At 36.3% G+C, this 19,919-nt stretch overlaps 2 protein-coding genes across 4 annotated transcripts; one reads left to right on the top strand and one right to left on the bottom strand.

Moving 5' to 3' along the window:
• Positions 1 to 5,818: 5,818 nt before the first annotated feature.
• On the bottom strand, positions 5,819 to 13,600 carry LOC114283782 (protein HYPER-SENSITIVITY-RELATED 4-like). Of its 3 annotated transcripts, XR_014356712.1 has the most exons (4): positions 12,086 to 13,600; positions 9,667 to 10,099; positions 9,102 to 9,190; positions 5,819 to 6,098 (listed from the first exon to the last, which is right to left on the bottom strand). XR_014356712.1 is itself a non-coding variant. In XM_082909147.1 (2 exons), the coding sequence occupies exons 1-2, from the start codon at positions 13,106 to 13,108 to the stop codon at positions 9,791 to 9,793; spliced, it is 1,332 nt and encodes a 443-aa protein (XP_082765273.1). In that variant the 5' UTR covers positions 13,109 to 13,600; the 3' UTR covers positions 9,583 to 9,790. The 3 variants fall into 3 exon arrangements, 1 of the variants encoding a protein (XP_082765273.1); XR_014356711.1 differs by lacking the exon at positions 9,102 to 9,190; XM_082909147.1 differs by lacking the exons at positions 5,819 to 6,098; positions 9,102 to 9,190 and having other exon boundaries at positions 9,583 to 10,099.
• Positions 13,601 to 16,789: 3,189 nt separating this feature from the next.
• On the top strand, positions 16,790 to 18,486 carry LOC114257506 (uncharacterized). Its single transcript, XM_082908243.1, has 3 exons — positions 16,790 to 16,867; positions 16,964 to 17,361; positions 17,831 to 18,486. The coding sequence occupies exons 1-3, from the start codon at positions 16,790 to 16,792 to the stop codon at positions 18,471 to 18,473; spliced, it is 1,119 nt and encodes a 372-aa protein (XP_082764369.1). The 3' UTR covers positions 18,474 to 18,486.
• Positions 18,487 to 19,919: the final 1,433 nt, after the last annotated feature.

The following is a 19,919-nucleotide window of genomic DNA, read 5'->3' as shown; positions in this document are numbered from 1 at the left end:
TCTTGCTTTAACTGTGTTCTTTGCTTCAACTATAATGTTTACACTACATTTCTTGCCTCTTATTGCATTTCTCGCCATAACCACATACTTGCAATTGCAAGTAAGCCCAAAAGCAAAGCCAATTGTACTAAACAAAGCTTGAAACTTAAATAACATAACTTGTATATAATGTTATGAATTTCAACTCCCCAAAACACAATCAAGTGAGTCCTTAAGCTCAAAAACAAGTTGAATTCTCTTAACAAAACCAAGATATGAACATGCATGTGGGAATTCTTGTAAAAACAACTTCAAAACCTCTTGATATGCACATGCATGCACGAGTCATGTTCAATTCTATCATCTAATTTCAATTCTTTTTGAATAATGCATAACAACTTCATTTCTTGTTGATTTCACATGTAATTGAGTCTAAGGTTACAAAATGTGAGTTGAAGTTTTACCTAAGACTCAAATTCTTCAAGTTGGAGTTTAATTCCTTTGAATTCACTTCAGTCTCCTCCAAATTCTAATAATCACTCTACAATTGAGCTCAATTTCATTCTCTCCCACTCTCACACATTTTTTATGGTCAAGCAAGAGAAAGTGGAAGTGTGAAAGTGTGTAGGAGGTAATGAGGTGGCCTTATATAGGCTTGATTAATAAATTCATTAATTTAGGCTTAATTGAGCATTAATTATTCTGATTATTTCGTTTCGAATCGAATTTTAATTAAACCTACTATAAAATTTTAAAAATTTTAATTAACACACAAATTAAGCCAATTTCTAAATCGGATGCCAATAAGGCTTTCAATTCGCAAACCGAAATGGAAACATAAGTAGATCTTTCAATGTTAAACAGATATAAACACAAATAAGGCGTTGTATGATGCAAAATTTCACTTTAATTTCTTATTAGGCATAATTAAGCATGAATTAATGTTAATCATGGGTCAGGGTTGTTACAGTCTTCCCCCCTTAAAGTGTTTTGTCCTCCAAACTCGAATTACCTTCGTTTCGGAAAAACGTTGGGTCCAACGGAAACAAATCTAGATATCTCTTCATCATATCTTCTTCTGTTTCCCATGTAGCATAAGTTTCTCCATGGTTTTGCCAATCAACTTTCACCAACAATATTTCTTTATTCCTCAATCTTTTGATTCGGTGATTCACAATCTGAATAGGTCTTTCTTCATACGTATAATCATCCTTCAAAAGCACATGTGTCGACTCGATAATATGGTGCAGATCTCGTAAGTAATCCCGAAACATTGAGATATGAAAGACATTATGCATATGCTCCATAACCGGTGGTAAGGCTACCCGATATGTCACTGCGTTGATTTTCTCCAGAACTTCGTATGGCCCAACATATCTCGGTGCTAATTTGCCCTTAACACCAAGTCGCGTTTGTCCTTTCATTGCAGTCACTTTAATAAACATGTGGTCCCCGACTTCATATTCTTTGTTTCTTCTTCGGACATCAGCATAACTATTTTGTCGGCTCTGTGCAGTTTTCAGATGTTGTTGAATCAATTTCACTTTCTCAGTTGTTTCTTACACAAGCTTTGGGCCCAACAATGGTCTGTCACCTACTTCAGTGCAACAAATAGGAGAACGACATTTTCTTCCATACAGAGCTTCATAAGGAGCCATTCTAATGCTTGAATGATAGCTGTTGTTATACATAAATTCAACCAGAGGAAGGTAAGTCTCCCAATTGCCTTGAAAGTCTAACACACACATACGTAACATGTCTTCCAATGTTTGAATGGTCCATTCAGATTGGCCATCTGTCTATGGATGGTAGGCACTACTCATCCGTAATTCAATTCCCATAGCTTGTTGCAAACTCTACCAAAATTTTGACGTGAACTTCGAATCTCTGTCAGATACAATAGATACTAGCACACCATGTAATCTCATAATTTCATTAACATACAAGTTAGCCAACTTATTCGTATTATATAATGATTTAACAGGTAAAAAATGTGCGGATTTAGTTAAACGATCAACAATTACCCAGATAGAATCCATACCTCGAGGAGAACGAGGTAATCCCACAATAAAGTCCATCGTGATATGTTCCCACTGGAAGCGGTTGTAACAAACCAGCGGGTCATTGATGTTCGGCTTTAACTTGTTGACAGTGTAAACATCTAGCCACAAAATCAGCAATACTCTTTTTCATTCCCTGACCACCAGAAATTCTGTTTCAAGTCATGATACATCTTTGTGTTTCCCGAATGCATGACAAATTTTGAATTATGAGCCTCAGTCATGATGCGTTTCCTCAAGTCAAAATAATTCGGCACACAAAGGCGACCTTGAAATTTCAACACATTGTTCTCAAGTATAAACCCGGACCTCGGTTTTGAGTCGATTTCATCTATGATTTTTTTCAAGATTTCATCTTGGAGTTGTTTCTCTTTAATTTCTTCGCTGATTGTAGGCTGGGCGGAAATAGCAGCTAAATTTCCACCTTGTTCTCGCAACACCACCTTAATCTCATTCTTTTCCAAGTCACATAGAAACTCTTTCTGACAGGTGAGTAAACATGATAAATTTCCCATTGACTTTTGGCTCAAAGCATCTACCACAGTATTAGTTTTTCCCAGATGATACAAAATCTGCAAATCATAATCTTTGATCAACTCCAACCATCTTCTCTGTCTCATATTTAGTTATTTCTGCGTAAAGAAATATTTTAAACTCTTATGGCCGGTATACACCTCGCAAGTCACACCACATAGATAGTGTCGCCAAATTTTTAGAGCAAACACCACAGCGGCTAATTCAAGGTCATGGGTCGGATAATTCTTTTCATGCTGTCAGAGTTGTCGAGAAGCATAAGCAATTACCTTTCCATTTTGCATTAAGACACACCCCACGCCTTTATAGAAAGCATCACTGTAAATTTGGAACCCATCAGTACCATTAGGCAAAGTTAAAATTGGTACAGTCACAAATCTGGTTTTCAATTCTTGAAAAGTCGATTCTCGGTTATCATTCCAATCAAATGGTAGACTCTTCTATGTCAACTGCGTCAGTGGCATAGCCAGTTTTGAGAAGTTTTTTACAAATCTTCTGTAGTAACCTGCAAGTCCCAGAAAACTTTTAACTTCTGACACATTAGTTGGTCTTAGCCAGTCCACAATAGCTTCAATCTTTTGAGGGTCAACAAAGATACCGTCTTTTTTTATTACATGTCCCAAAAATGCCACACTGTCAAGCCAAAATTCACATTTGGATAATTTTGCATACAATTTCTTTTCTCTCAAAATCTGTAAAGCAGTTCATAGATGGTTCTCATGTTCTTCCTTGCTTTTGGAGTAAATCAAAATATCATCAATAAAGACAACAATGAATTCATCCAAAAATTGTTTGAACACCCTATTCATTAAATCCATGAACGTTGCAGGTGCATTAGTTACCCCAAATGGCATTACCAAAAATTCATAGTGCCCATATCTAGTTCTGAATGATGTTTTCTCTATGTCCTCTGCTTTAACTTTTAACTGATGATAGCCTGATTGGAGGTCAAATTTAGAAAACACCTGGGCTCCCTGAAGTTGGTCAAATAAATCATCTATTCGAGGCAATGAGTATTTATTTTTGATAGTTACTCTATTCAACTCTCGGTAATTGATACATAATCTTAAGGACCCAACTTTCTTCTTAACAAACAAAACTGGAGCACCCCAAGGTAAAGTGCTCGAGCAGATGAATTTATTTTCTAACAGTTCTGGAAGTTGGGCTTTCAATTCTTTTTGTTCTAAGGTTGATATTCGGTAAAGGGTCTTAGAAATAGGTTGTGTTCCTGGTGTTACTTCAATAATGAACTCAATTTCCTTATCAACTAAGTTTCTAGGCAAGTCATTCGGAAACACATCAAGAAATTCACAAGTAAAAGGAATAGTTTCTACGTTAGAATTATCATGAATCTCAGTAAAAACACAACACATATAACTCATACATCTCTTTCTAAGCAATTCAACAGCTTCATAACAGAAATCAGGTATGGGGGAGAGATTACCCCATTTCCAGTAAACACAAACTCAAGTAAGCCAGGTGGACGAAATACGACAGATTTATTCACACAATCAATAGTGGCACAATACTTAGTCAATCATTCCATACCTAGAATACAATCAAAATAATCAATGTTCAAGGGTAGTAAATCAACATACAATGTCATCTCGCCAATCATAAGGTCACATGCAGGATAAACATAAGCACATATCATAGAACCCCCAGACGGTGTAAATACAGATAGCAAACAGTTCATAGGTTCTAGCGGTCTAGTTAATTTTTGAGAAAAACATGCGATACAAATGAATGTGTGGAACCAGAATCAATCAGCACATAGACATTCTGATCATAGATAGAAATCATACCTGACACTACTAATTCAGTGTTCTGTACATCCCCAGGCACTAAGGCGAATACTCTCTCTTGCCTTAACGTTTCATTCTCGTTGTTGCCCCAGGCATTAGTTCTGGTATTTGATCTGGCTGCTGAAACAGACCCAACTGTACTTGCTGCAGAGTGATTGGCATTTCTGGACCCCAGTGGACAATTTTTTATCATATGGCCAACTTTGTCACACTAGTAACAAGCACCAGATGCACGGTAGCATACTCTTCTATGTTTTCTACCACAATCTGGATAGTTTGGTATAGATCCATTACTTTGGTCGGAGCTACTGAAGGATCTTGTGTTTTTCTTCTTCAAAAGTGATCGGCCCTTTTTGAAATTAAATCCTGTCCTTTTACCTTTCTATTCAGTCATTGGAGTTATAGCTTGCTTCTTTACCGCCAGGATGGCCTCTGCCATCAATGCTCTATCAAGGACGTCGACATATGTAAGCAATTTCAGTACACCTACTCGGTCATACACTTCCAGATCTAATCCCCCTTCGAATTTCTGAGCCTTTTTGTAATCTATATCGACCATATGAGGAGAAAATCTGGCCAACTCAGTGAATTTAACTTCGTACTCGGCTACAGACATCTTTCCTTGCTTAAGTTCTTGGAATTCGAAAACTTTTCGGTCTCTGAAGCATTGGGGAAAGTATTTGTTGCAGAATATCTCGTTAAATTGAGCTCATGTCATATCACCGTTGTTGTTTCGGATCCTTTAGAGTGTAGGTGGCCAGGAGTACATTTAGAATTGCAAAGTAAAGGAATACTTCAAATAAATTTTCCATTTCTAGTAACCAGGTTTCTGCCTTCAATGGTTCAATGCCACCTAAGAAGGTCGGTGGTTTCATTTTCATAAATTTCTGAGTCAAATTGATGATATCACTATTATCTGGTTCAGCTAGTATTGGTGGAGGCGGAGAAGGTAAAGGTTGTTGTCTTAATTGTTGCGTCAAGGCTCGAGTCAAAGCCGCAAGCATCTGCTCCATTCTGTTCATTCGGGCCTCGGAAGATTCACTTATATCATTTCCCTTTGCATTCTCCATTTCGCTAAAGAGAGGCAAGGTAACAATAAACATAGGAGTAATCTTGTTCATTTCCTTTAATTTTTATTTATTCAGATTCAAATTCAGTTTTCACATGTATAACAATTATCACACACTTACACATACTGATGAAATATCCCTAGTTCTTTCTAGCACATCCTATAGCTCTTATGGACTCATGTGTCCGGTTTAACATGTGCTCTGATACCACTCTGCCACGACCCAAACCCGTCCCTATAGGTTTAGCGTCGTAACCGGCCAGTAATCCTTAGATTATCAAAAGCCTCTTAACGGAATAACATATAATTAGAGGCTGCGGAAGTAAATATACCAACAATACATAGTCCATAGAGCCGTGCAGACATAGATGGGACATAAATTTAAAACATTATATAATATATATGCATATACGCAATATTATAATGCAATAATCTTCATCACATTTAGTACAGTTATAGCCCAAAAGGGAAATACCCCAATAAACACATAAATCAAAAGACTTGATCGTATTACATATTAACACTAAGTCGTGACTAATGCCGTTTAGACTTGACTTGCGCACAAAAGGGAACCTCCTCGGAGGCACAACGGCTGGCTGACAAAACAGAGACACCAGATCCTCAACTTTGGGTCTGGTTACGCCTGGTCACCTACATACATAATACAAATAGTGAGCGAAACCCCAGTGAATAATAACAGAGTAAAGATTTTAATGAATGATGCCCAGAACAGATTTCAAATCTCAAAGCAAATCAGATTCATAATCAGGTTTATAGCAGAAATAGAGTCGTAGTCTTACTTATATTCAAATCATGTGTGGTACATCCATTAGCATAAACATGTCTCTTTGGTCAAGCATGTCAAGTTCCAAAAAGGAACCTCCGGTACCGGGTAACATATTTCATACATGGGCCACGGTATTGTTTCCCCTGAGCGAGGGCCTGTACCACGGTATTATCTCCCCCAGGCAAGGGCCTCATGATCATAAGCCACAGTATTATGTCCCGAGGGCGAGGGCCTGTGCTAATGATACCACAATTATTTTTCAAAGAAAATTTGGACATTCATTCATTCACACAAAACATAGCATTTCACAAAATTGATCATTTCATATTATCATAAAATAATTAAAGTCAACATAACTTTACAGAGTTATTACTCACAGATAGCCTTGACAATAAACAAATAAATCAAACGCTCACAGCACGTGACCTATACCAAACATAACAGATACATATAATGAAACACACACTCGGTTGATACTTAACTTCTTTCATCTCATTCTTAGTGTGTTTCTAAGTCTTTATCTCTTATTGAGTCTTAATCATGGCCTAGGAGTGCTTAGGATGCAATGAGGATGCTAAAATGTACTTGAAAACACTTAACAAAAATAGCTGAAAACAGGGGTCTCGCTCGAGTGTAGCTTTCTTCGCTCGAGCAGATATATAGAAATATTTGCTCGAGCGCACATTCCTTCGCTCGAGCGGTCTGCAAAAGTACTGATTGCTTAGTTTTTCCGCTCGATGCTCGTTCGACGCTCGCTCGAGCATGAGACTCAAGTCTTCGCTCGAGCGTAAGACTCAAGTCCTCGCTCGAGCTCAACTCTTGTCGCTCAAGCGGTCTGCAAAACACTCAGATTTCTAGAAGCTTGCATTTCACGCTCGAGCCAACCTTTCGTCGCTCGAGCGGAGGTGCAAGGCACAGAGCGGTCGCTCGAGCGTAGGAACAGAATTCTAGAATTTTCAGATTTGCTTCCAAGCTCAAAATTCAATTTCCAAACCTTCAAAACACATTCTTTTGGGCCAAAACTTAGTAAAGCATTAAGAAACTCATAGTACATGATGAATTACAAACTATTTTGCAAAAGTAACCCCAAAAGCTAAGCCAATTGTACTAAACAAAGCTTGAAACTTAAATAACATAACTTTTATGTAATGTCATGAATTTAACTCCCCAAAGCATGATCAAGTGAGTCATTAAGCTCAAAAACAAGTTGAATTCTTTTAACAAAACCAAGATATGAACATGCATGTGGGAATTCTTGTAAAAACAACTTCAAAACCTCATAATATGCACATGCATGCATGAGTCATGTTCAATTCTATCATCTAATTTCAATTCTCTTTGAATAATGCCTAACAATTTCATTTCTTGTTGATTTCAGATGTAATCGAGTCTAAGGTTACAAAATGTGAGTTAAAGTCTTACCTAAGGCGCAAATTCTTTAAGTTGGAGTTTAATTCCTTTGAATTCACTTCAATCTCCTCCAAATTCTAACAATCACTCTACAATTGAGCTCAATTTCATTCTCTCCCACTCTCACACATTTTTGATGGTCAAGCAAGAGAAAATGGAAGTGTAAAAGTGTGTAGGAGGTAATGAGGTGGCCTTATATAGGCTTGATTAATAAATTCATTAATTTGGACTTAATTGAGCATTAATTATTCTAATTATTTCGTTCCGAATCGAATTTTAATTAAACCTACTATAAAAATCTAAAAATTTTAATTAACATATAAATCAAGCCAATTTCTGAATCAGATGCCAATAAGGCCTTCAATTCGCAAACCGAAACGGAAACATGAACAGATCTTTCTACATTAAATAGATATAAACACAAATAAGACGATGTATGATGCAAAATTTCACTTTAATTTCTTATTAGGCATAATTAAATATGAATTAACATTAATCACGGGTCGAGATTGTTACACTAGGCATCATGATATTCCTATCGATGAGTATAATGAGGCTATGTTTGTGGAGTTGCAGTATGTAGAAAGTAAGAGAATTGATGTTTTTAATTGTATGATGGCTCAGAATAAGAAAATTGAGAGAATTTATAACAATAAAGTTAAGTTAAAAACTTTAGGTGAAGGTGATCTGGTATGAAAAACTATCTTGCCAATAGAGACAAAAGATCCTAAGCTTGGCAAGTGGTCACCAAATTGGGAAGGTCCTTTTAGAGTCCATAAAATCATCACAAGAGGGGCATACTATCACGACCCAAACCCGCCCCTATAGGTTTAGCATCGTAACCGGCCAGTAATTCTGGGATTACCAAAGGCCTCTGAACAAATTAAACAAAATACAGGGGTTAACAGAAGCAAACACAAACATATAAATGTCCATAGAGCTGTGCAAACATATATGAGACTGAACAGTTGGCCTAATTTATAATGCTCTATTAATTTATCACCCAAACTATATGCTATTTTTTTTTTTTTTTAAAAGTAATACTCAATTTTTCAAAACTATCAGCCATTTGAAGCATTCTAGTTTTTCTCTTCAATTAGGTATTGGCAAAAAAATTAGGGGAAAATCATAATTATGTAGAGCTTTCACAAAATAATTATAGATTTGTAAAAAAATTAAAACTTTAATTATTAATGTTTATAAAATTTACTCTCAATTGAATGTTCTCCTAAAATCAATTCATGATACCCAAATTATTGAATTTGACACGCATCTAATGATCTAAAACTAAAACAAAAGAGAATGGTTGGAGGTTCATTAGATTTGTATACATACATGTACAACTTTAGATTTGTATATATGCATGTGTCTTCTATTCCTCAATTCAGAAGCAATCAATAAAAAAGTTGAGATCGGGCAAAGCATTAAGCTTTAGTAAGGAATGTGAGTTCACCAACCGTACTCTTGCCTAGCTCATCATCATCTTTGTTGCCGCCATGCTCAGCATCTACAGTGATCATTACATAACTCTATTGTAATTTTTTATCTATGCAAATATAAAGGCAAGGTTAGGGAAATTTATAGGTACAGCTAGGTTGTGAAAAGCCAAAAATAAAAAGACAAAAAGGCATAATTTTAGGTTTTCGTATTCTATATGTGCATGATTCTCTCCTTTTAAAACCCAAAAATTATGGGATGGTTTTCATAATTTTGAATTTTAAAATTTATTTCTTGACAGGCTAACTAATTAAAAAAAAAATCCTATTTTTTAAATAAAAAAAAATGAGAAAAATTAGTTTGAGAGATTAGAGCTCTCAAAAATTAGTTTGAACATATTTTATATATTTGTTTGTTTAATTCGGAAATTACAACTTCCATCGGAGAAGTTGTAACTTCCATGAAACCACCATATTGGATTGTAGATATATCTCACGTTAGTTACCCAAATATTATTGATTATATATATATATATATATATAAAAACAATGTGGCATGTGAGCCACTTTATGGAGACATGCTTACATCATAAATTAGTCAGGACAAAATCTTAGACACCTCTGGCATAACTTCCGACCCAGAAACTTTTTGTTCAACTTTAGGAGCTTTAATTTCTTCGTTCTCCTTCTCCTTCTTCTCCCCCAAGAACCTAATGAGGCCTCTCATCGCTCTTCATCAACTGCTCACCTATTTCAGCCGGAGTCACCTTCTTCATCTCTATCAATGCTTCGGCCTCCAAGAAGAGTGGGTGCTCTGTAATTCCAAGGTAATTGGAGGCAAGCATTTTTAAGCCACAAGGGGTGCAATAGGACATGTGGATGTGCACGTCCATGCGACCTGGGCGCACTAAAGCAGGGTCGAGCTTGTCTTTGTGATTTGTTGTGAACACTATGATTCGCTCGTCCCCACAACTTGACCACAGTCCATCAATGAAGTTCAGCAGTCCTGATAAGGTAACCTACAATTTAGAAAAAACATAAAATGGATTAGTAACTTGTTCTTGATGGATGGATGGACCTTTCTTAGGAAGAAAGAACTAGAACTATGTACACATCTTTTAGCTCATGTTTTACAAGCGAATTAGAAATTTTCTAGTTTTAAACATTGGTAATACTATGGGATTAAGGTTAGGATCAATAATATATAACATAGAGGATACTTATGTTTGATTGTGATAAGAAGAAGATTATTTTTACAATTGAATTGAGTTTTTTGGCTAATTAGAGAACCATGGGATTAGAAACACCATGGAGGGGGTGGTGTTATTAATCCCACCATTGGACTAACAATCTCATTGCATTGTGCAAATCAAACACGTTTATTAGATAATTAAAACTCCTAAATAATCATCAACCATTCAAAGATACTTTGTCAATGTAGACACATTTTTGGCAACATCCCAGTTGCTGAACAAATAGCAAGCACACTGTAAAAAATGTGAACTGTCATGGTAAGGTTGTAAAATCAATCATGATAGTGTAGTTCTATTTCACTTGTTAAAAATTCGTTTGAAATTGATTTATTATGTAAATAAATTAAAATTTATTTTAAAACTTGTTAGATTTTAATTTATAATTGCACTTCACTTGATTATATGTACTACAATAAAGCAAATAACTCAAACCTAACTTGTAATGGGCTCACTTAAGATTGGATCCAAAAGTAAAAGTCAAATTCAAATCAAATTTAAATAATTTGCAAAGGTCTTGTTTAGTAATGTTTTTGTTTTATTTTATTTTTTAGAATTGAAAATATACTATTTTCAGTTTTCAAACCTACGAAATTAATTTTTAAAATTTTAAAAATAAAAAAATATATTTTTACTTATTTTCAAAATAAACTCACTCTCATTCTTGCCCACCATCCAACACCCCCAACAGCCCTCGGACTAGCTCCAGCCACGTTCCAACAAACTCTTGTGATTGGACAATCACAACATGTGACCTCTGGCCACCTTCTGGCAACCCCGTGACCACCCCTTGTGAGTTCCGATGACACTTTAGTAGCGAACTATAACTTGCCTCACAGCCAACCACCACATTCGTTTATCACTACCTTCACAACTTACCAAATATATATATATATATATATATATTTATCTATTTTTAAAATTTTTGTGTACACATAATCGACCCAATTGGACTCGTTTACAATCCAATCATGTTCACCAAACTGATCAACAAAGTACGCAAAGATATGCAGTGTTGGTTTGTGCAAATATATATATTCCCTCAGTCTTATTTTGATGGGCAAATTACATATACACCCCTCCAGGTTTGGTTAAATTACAGATATCCCCCTGAGGTTTCGGAAATTACATCCCGCCCCCTGAGGTTTGTATTTTCATAACAATTTACCCCCTGAGGTTTATATTTCATAACAAATTACCCCCTAATTTCTTATGCAAATATAGCATTCAGGGGGGAATTCGTAATTTCTCAAACCTCAGGGAGGTATCTGTAATTTTGTCAAACCTGGAGGGGTGTATATATAATTTGTCCTATTTTGATAGGACCTTTTGAAAAATTTGAACTTTTAAGGAGACAAATAATTAATATGGGTCAAATTTGAAAGCATTAATTACAAAAATAACTTTCTATTCTCATTATTAATGAGGGACAATTTTAAAAAATTAAATTAAATTTACGCATTATTTGTTTGCAAAATTTGAGAAGGGATTTAAAAAGAAAAATATAAATGGTGTGTGAAATTAAATAAAATATAAATATATTTTATTTTTATTTTTTTCTTTTATTTTTTAAATTCTCTAAACAAACACAAAATTAATTTTTTTTTTTTTTTTTTTTTTCTTCTCAATCTCCCAAATAAATCCAACATTAAAATTTTGACTTTTTGTAGACAGCGTGCAATTTAGAACAACCAAAAATAAAAGAAGGGAATGGGCAAAGGGAGTATATGTGTGTGTTAGCAGAAATTTACTTACACTAGAACCTTGATTATACCCATAAGGATCCCTGCCTCTGGCCGCGGCAGCCATAGCCGCAGCCTTCATTCTATCCTGCATCTCAATGGAGCAATCAATGTCTTCCACAACTAGTATCGACTGGTTAGCCGTCGTAATCAGCAAATTCCTGAGCTCCGAATTACTCCCCAGAGCAGTCAATTCCAAGTCATACACATCAAAATTCAAGTAATTGGCCATGGCCGCGATCAAGCTCGACTTCCCCGTCCCAGGCGGACCAAACAACAAGTAGCCTCTCTTCCACGCCTTCCCAACCCTCCTGTAAAACTCTTTCCTCTTCACGAACCTCTTCAGATCCTCCATTAACGTCCTTTTCTCATCCAAATCCATCGCCAACGTATCGAAATTCGCTGGATGATCCAGATTCACCGACTGCCACGGTGTTCTACCTCCACCGTCGCGGCTCAGAGTGAAGAGCTTCAGAGTCTTCTTCTGATCCTTGGCGATCTTCGATTTCTCCAAAACGTAGGGCAAGTACTCGTCGATGACCTTGGATATGTGCTTCTTGTGGAATCTCAGTTCGAAGAATTGGAGCTCTGTTCGGCGTCTCGAGCTGTGATGGTTGTGGGGATCGGGAGCGTACTTGGCTGGGATTTGTTTGGAGATGAATTGCCAATTGAGCTTGAATCCATTGAAAGTATCGGTGAGACCTTCGTTTCGTTCCATGGAGAGGTTAATTTTGGTTTCCTTTTCGAGTTTGGTGACTCGGAAGCGTTTGGTGGAGGGGGTGATGATGGTGCCGAGGTAGATCTTGGCGGCGTGGAAGATGTGATTGCGGTTGAGGCCATCGAATTCGTCGATGACGAGAGTGATCTGGTTCGAGAAAGTGCTGAGGAAGTGGCGGAGCTTGACGGCGATAAAATGTTGGAACTCGTAAGGAATGAAGTCTTTCGCGACGGACCGGACCACCATCGCCGTCGCGGCGGCGGAGGCAACCGCCGATATCACTGCTTTTGTCGACGGAATTTGGATGTTTGACAACATTGTGATGGAGATTTTTCGATGATTTTGGGGGTTTCAAATTCAATATGATGTGTGTTTTATCAACAAACAAAAAAAAAAAAAAAAACAGAGTTAAACACTCTAAAACAGAAAATCAAACAAGTGGGAAACAGAAAATCAAACAAGTGGGGGGGATTCTTGAGAATGGGGGGATTTGTTTTTGTGGGTTTGGTCTGAGATGAGTTCAGTGGGGATCATGCAAATATGATTATTATTATTGTACAAAATAGAAGTAGACTTTGAGGAAGACTTTGGCCGGAAGTGGAGATGCTTTTGCGCGAGCTGCACTGTGCTGCAAAATGAGTATATTTCGACGTTTATTTTGATAATTCGAACCGTTCATATTTTAGAATACATTAAGTAGAAGATGTCTATAAAAAATTAAGTTAATGGGATATCGTTTACCTATTCATCCACTCATATTTGTATTTATTTTAATATTTTAAATCGTAATTATTATTTACTTTTATAGATACAAATGTGACTGGCTGAACGGGTAAACGATATCTGATTAACTTGATTTTTTGCAAGTATATTTTACTTGATGTATTCTAAAATGTAAACAGTTCATATATCAAAATGGGCCTCGAAATAGGCCCATTTTGCCGCACAGCAGCCGCTGCTGCGCATGGTAAACGATATCCGATTAATTTCATTTTTTTAAAGCATATTTTGCTTGATGTATTTTAAAATGTAAACAGTTCAAATATCAAAATGGTCCCCAAAATCGGCCCATTTTTGTCGCACAACAGCCGCTACTGCGCAACCCGCACAACATCATCTCCACTTTTGATGATTTTTTTTTTTAAGTTAAAAATTGATAATTAGAAAGTAAAAGTTAAAATTATCTTTATCCCAGCTTTTAAATAATCAATTTTTTTTTAGCTTATTTAGTTTGTTTTGTCTAATAAATTATAAACAGAAGTTGTACCAAACAGTTTAATACAAATTTCTAAATCAAAATAAGGTGAAATCATCCTTAAAATCCATAACAAACAGTCCCTTTAGCGCCTTTGGAACACAGTGACTTTGAAGATGATTTTTTTTTTTTTTTTTTTTTTTTTGTATAAAACAAAATATGATTATTGTTTTGTGATTAACTATATCAAATGTCATAAATACTTTGAATGTTTTTTTTTGATATATTCTAATATTAAAAATTAGAATTTTTATTGATAAATCCATTCTAGAGTTGTTATAACCCATTAGGTCCACTAAAGAATATTATAACCTAATTAGTCCCATAAACTTTTCTGGATATTCCATAAGGTCCATTTTTCTAATTTAATATAATTTCTTGGACTATTTTGCCCTGTATATATATATATATATATGTACAGTGTTAATACGTAATAGGTGCCTGTTTCTTCGCTTATGCAGTTTGGCAGTTTCTATTTTACGCTTTTCATCATCAATCCAATTCCGAGAGATACGTATATGTTTTGCATGCTCGTTACAAGGATTAGTTGTGCCAGGGTTTCATCCTTGCTGTTGTAGTCTGATTCTGTGGTTTGCGAGTGAAGACGACGAAAAGGAGGGTGTTCGGTTGTTACATTTGCCGGATTATAACTAGTTCAAATCAGTTTTTTTCAACTTTCTGTACGATTGTAGGATTGCATGATCAAGGTTAGTATCAATTTGGTTATGAATACATGTTCAGTTTATGGTTTCATTCGTATAATGGATCAGATGCTCTGTCTTTGGATTTATATGGATTGAATGCTCTGTTTTTTCAATTATATGCATTTTACGTGGTTATATGGAGGGGAGTTCATTCGTATTATGTGAAGATTGTGTAGTTCTCATTTGACTTTGATGCATGCGTAATGAGGCTCTGTGTGGATGATTTGATTATCAGTATATATATCAATGTGAATCTTCACATTTTGTGAATGTGGAATATGTGAAGAATGTGGATGTTCTCATTTTAAATTGATGTTTGCTTAATGAGGCTCTGTGAAGATTGTTAATATTATGTGAAGATTGTTAATGTTCTCATTTTACTTTGATGCTTGCTTAATGTTAACATCTTGTTAATATCAATGTGAAAGTTTACATCATCATACACTGATGTGAATGTTCACATCATTATATTATGTGAAGATTGTTGATGTTCTCATTGTACTTTGATGTTTTCTTAATGTTGACATCTTGTTAATAGTAATGTGAATGTTCACATCTTCATATTGTGAATTATGGATTTAGCACTTGAACTGTACATGTAGTCATCTATTTTTTGCACAATGTGAATTTTCATGTCGATTTTCATTACTGTTCATTGTTGTCTTTTTGTGTTTTTACAGGAGATGGATACCTTTATGCTATTGGTGTGTACATATGGTTGTAGTACAACTGTAATAAATGTTGCCCGCGCAATGTGTTATTCTCGTTTGGTGGAGTGTTTGTGTGAGAAATAGGATGAGTTGTCTGCTGGTTCTATTTCATTGTTCTGTAAACTACCTGGGATTAATAAGTGTCATTTGGACAATGAGGAAGAATTTCAGAACATGGTACTGCTTGCTAAATCAATGGAGGTACAACATGTAAAAGTTGTGGTTGAGTTGAAGGGTGATATTGGTCAGTCAAGTAGTTTAGGATTGCTGCGTATGGGGGTTGAGGATGAAATTGATGCACTACGGAGATTTTGCCACCATAAGGAGAAGGTGTTGTTGTCAGCCCCTTGGGCAAATGGTATTACGCATGTAGGACAACGGTTTGTTGGAGGTGCACAAGAATTTCGTGAGGTTTTATGTAAGTATGCCATCCAATATGGGTTTAAGTTCACATACGTGAAGAACGAGACAACAAGAGTTACTGCTGTGTGTGCGATGCGGGAGGAGAGGGGGTGCTTATGGGCTATACATTGTAGAGCACAACGAGAAAATGATTTTTTCTACATCAAAAGGTTTAGTGATGTGCATACTTGTGGTACGGATGTCCGAACATCGAAGAATCCGCGAGTTAGTTCGGATTTGGTGTCGAGTACCATATCTGAAATTGTGAGGGACAAGCCGTTGACTCGGCCGTGTGAAGTGGTGACTATTTTGAAGAGGGATTATGGGCTAGATGTGAGTTACCATGTCGTATGGTTGGGTGTGGAGAAAGCAAAGGCTGGTATTCATGGAGATCACTCGTTACCGTTTGACCAGTTGTGGTGGTATTCGGATGCCGTGATGCGGTACAATCCGGGGAGTTATGTCAATATTGACTATGATGCGAGTAGTCAACAGTTTTGTCGCTTCTTTGTGTCATTCGCTGCGTGTATTTTCTGGGTTCAATGCTTGTCGGCCTTTATTATTCCTGGATGGAACATTCCTCAAAGGAAAGTACAAAGGTCAGTTACTTGCGGCAACGGCGAAAGATGAGAACAATGGTTAGAATTTTTTTTTACCTGTCTATTCATGTCAATATTCACTCTGAGCAGCGTAGTATGGACGAAAGAGTGATTGCTAAATTATAAGTAATGTGAACATTGACATTAGTATGCACTGATGTGAATGTTCACATCTTTGTATGCTAATGACAGAAATGTGAACATTCACATTATTACATTCTGATGTGAATGTTCACATCAGTGTATACTAATGTTAGTTGATCTATTAATGAACAGTACAGTGAATGTGTAACATTGTTAGTGACTCAACAATCAACAATGAATTATTAATGGTCGTTAATGTGAATGTTCACATCGTTGATGTTTATGAACCTGAATCCGAAAACAGCAATAGTAAAGAGGGCAATGTACATATGAACATTCACATGACCTATTTCGTTTATACTGTTTTTCTATTCACTTTGGAATATTGTGAACAGTTGTGTATTGGTGTTGTGTTGTAGGTCTGTTTCCTGTTGCATTTGCAATTGTTGATCCGGAGACCACGGCTAATTGGTCGTGGTTCTTGCTTGAACTTGGGGAAGGTTGTTGATGGGAAGCGCCATATTACTTTTATTTCGGATCGTAATCTTGGTCTGTTAGAAGCTATGCCAAAGGTGTTCCCATCGGCACATCACGGTTATTGCTTACAACACTTAAAGAGCAATTTAAGAGACCGGATGAAAGGAATTGATAATGGATTCAGGGATCACCTAGTAAATAGTTTGGGTGACTGTGCCTACGAGCCAACTGTGGTAGGGTTCCATGAAAAGCTTGCAAAATTAAAAGAGGAGGGTAAACAACGAGCTCATAATTTTTTCAAGGACTTAGCACCTGAGCACTGGGCAAATTCATACTTCAGGTAATAATAGTTTCCTAAGGTGTTCCATTTTTGAAGTTTAGAATGGTAGTGATATGAATTTTCAGTTTAGAATGGTGACAATCTTCGAATTGTGGTTCATCTTCAATGTAAATGATGTGAATGTTCACATCTGCTAATGATGACTGATGTCATGTTCACATCTGTTAATTTGTCAAATAGTCATGCAATGTATTACAGATTTGAATGTTGACACGTGTCATATTTTGTTGTTGTTGTTAACATTCACATCTGTCTATCATTTAAGTTGACAACGTAATAAGCATATAATGTGAACATTCACATTATATAAACCTAGTAGCAGATGTGAACATTCACATTATTATACCCTGATGTGAATGTTCACATCAGTGTATACTAATGGCAGTACTGTGAACGTTCACATCTGTCAACGTGAATGGTCAGGCCTGTTAAATTCCGTATTGTACAATGTTTGTGATATATTGTGCAGGGGCATGCGTTATGGGGAGATGACATCCAATGCGGCGGAGTCATTTAATAACTGGATTAAAGAAGCACGTAATCTTCCTATCACTCAAATGGTGGACAAAATTCGTACTCAGTTGATACGGCAAATGTTTGTACGGCGTGACCAAGCAAACAAATGGAATGAGATTATTTGTCCGACATTCGAAACAAGGCTTATGGATTCGTTCAATGACAGCAAGTCTTGGCAAGTTAGCAAAGCCAACGAGGATGTGTTTGAAGTTCATTCGATACCATCTGTTACAGTTGATGTTGCGAGGCGTACATGTTCTTGCTTCAAATGGCAAATCAACGGATTCCCGTGTGACCATGCTGTTATTGCCATTCAGAAGAGCCGCTACAATCTCAATGATTGTGTAGAACATTACTTTCATGTAGAGACATATCGTGTAGCCTATTCGGGAGCCATATTCCCTATACCATCGGTGGAGAAGCCGCCTTTTGATCCCACGGACTTCACTATATACCCGCCAACCGTGAAAAGACCACCCGGAAGGCCGAAGAAGAATAGGATCCCATCAAGGGGTGAGAAACAGAAGCAAATAAGGTGCGGGAGATGTGATAAGTTGGGGAGCCATAATCGAAAATCATACACGGAGCCGATATAAGATGTACCTTTTTTCATTTCAACATTGTATTTTACATTGGATTCTTATATTCATTTTTTAAATAAGATTGTGTTGTGTTGGGAAATATTGGGTTGCAATAAGATTACGTTGCGTTGGCAAACATAATAATGCATTAGTGTTTGATTTGTGTTTTGTTTTTACTTTTTTAAGGTATCAATCTGACATTTATGTTGGTTGTGTTTTGGATGAATGCATGCTGTTAACATTCACACTTATGTAATATAATCACATTATGTGAATGTTCACATTGTTCAACTTTCAAACATGTCTGTGGTGGGAATGTTCACATTGTTGTTACTGTTAACAGCAATGTTTACATCAATGTAACCATTCGCATCATCAACTCATAAGATGTGAATATTCATGACATCATTGTTGCCATTCGCATAATCAAAAGTTATGATGTGAATATTCACATCATCAAATTGTTAGATGTGAATATTGACTTGTGTTAAGAAACATCATACTCACACCTGTCATATTGTGTTACATGAACACTTTAAGCAATATTCACATCCATGTAGTATGGTTTAAAATAGAAGAAAGTGTACGATCATTCTGTGGTGTGAACATTGACATCATGTCATGCGTATCCAAAAAAATAAAAAGAAAATACAATCTCAATGTGCATGACCAACGCAAAATAGGCCTGAAAATGCATATACATATATTGACTGGAAAATATCTGTACAAGCAGTGATATAGACTTGATTTACAATTAAGCTAGTCTGCTCCAATATGAAAAATCTATTGAAACTAAATTGTCCTAAATGTGGATAACAGATTTGGGTAACAGTGATAGGTGGACACCCCCCACCTATAGGTTTTTACATTGCACTGTCTTTCTGTGGTTCAGAAAAAGGTGTACTAATGAGTCTCTTATTTGACACCATTCAAAGCGATCTAGGCTGGCAACAATGTCTTCATGATATACATGCGCCCTCATGATGTAACAAACTGCAGGCCCACAATCCACCCTGAAAATGCAAACTTCTTGTTAGATTTTGAAATTTAGGTGGGTAAAGGTTGTGGAACATGTGTAGAAATCGATTTTAGGCTTACGAATTTGATGCTTGCTAAGGACAGATGTCCACTGATATGATTGTTTTCGAAGTATTTTGGCTTGATAAATTGGTCCATAATGGTGATGATGGTCCAATGTTGTGCACCAAAGCTGTGATGTAGTCCCTCTGCCAACAATGAAATTTCATATTAGGCACCAACCAACGTAGGGCATACGTCCAAGTTCAAATATTACACATCACGACAAGTATTATTTTTGTCAGCCACTTACCAGTATTTGTGCTTTGTCAATATGTGGGTCATGTATGCCTTCTCTTGGGCGCAGTGAGTTATAATGCCTCCATACATTCTCTTTCACGTCGTACACAACAATTGTCCAGTGAAAGTTGTCGTGTATTGGGA

The sequence above is a fragment of the Camellia sinensis genome, chromosome 15, assembly GCF_055761805.1.
Source record: "Camellia sinensis isolate YWXY chromosome 15, ASM5576180v1, whole genome shotgun sequence".
Classification (NCBI taxonomy): Eukaryota; Viridiplantae; Streptophyta; class Magnoliopsida; order Ericales; family Theaceae; genus Camellia; species Camellia sinensis.
The sequence above is the reverse complement of the archived record's forward strand: the minus strand, read 5'-3'. Positions and strand labels throughout refer to the sequence as shown.

What these genes read in the sequence shown, in the direction of transcription:
- LOC114283782 (XM_082909147.1), bottom strand. Translation starts at nt 13,108, where the DNA reads ATGTTGTCAAACATCCAAATTCCGTCGACAAAAGCAGTGATATCGGCG. An exon ending in GGTATAATCAAGGTTCTAGT is followed by an intron (nt 10,100 to 12,085) that starts GTAAGTAAATTT and finishes TCTAAATTGTAG; the next exon opens with GTTACCTTATCAGGACTGCT.
- LOC114257506 (XM_082908243.1), top strand. Translation starts at nt 16,790, where the DNA reads ATGGTCGTTAATGTGAATGTTCACATCGTTGATGTTTATGAACCTGAA. An exon ending in GCAATAGTAAAGAGGGCAAT is followed by an intron (nt 16,868 to 16,963) that starts GTACATATGAAC and finishes GTTGTGTTGTAG; the next exon opens with GTCTGTTTCCTGTTGCATTT. An exon ending in TGGGCAAATTCATACTTCAG is followed by an intron (nt 17,362 to 17,830) that starts GTAATAATAGTT and finishes TATATTGTGCAG; the next exon opens with GGGCATGCGTTATGGGGAGA.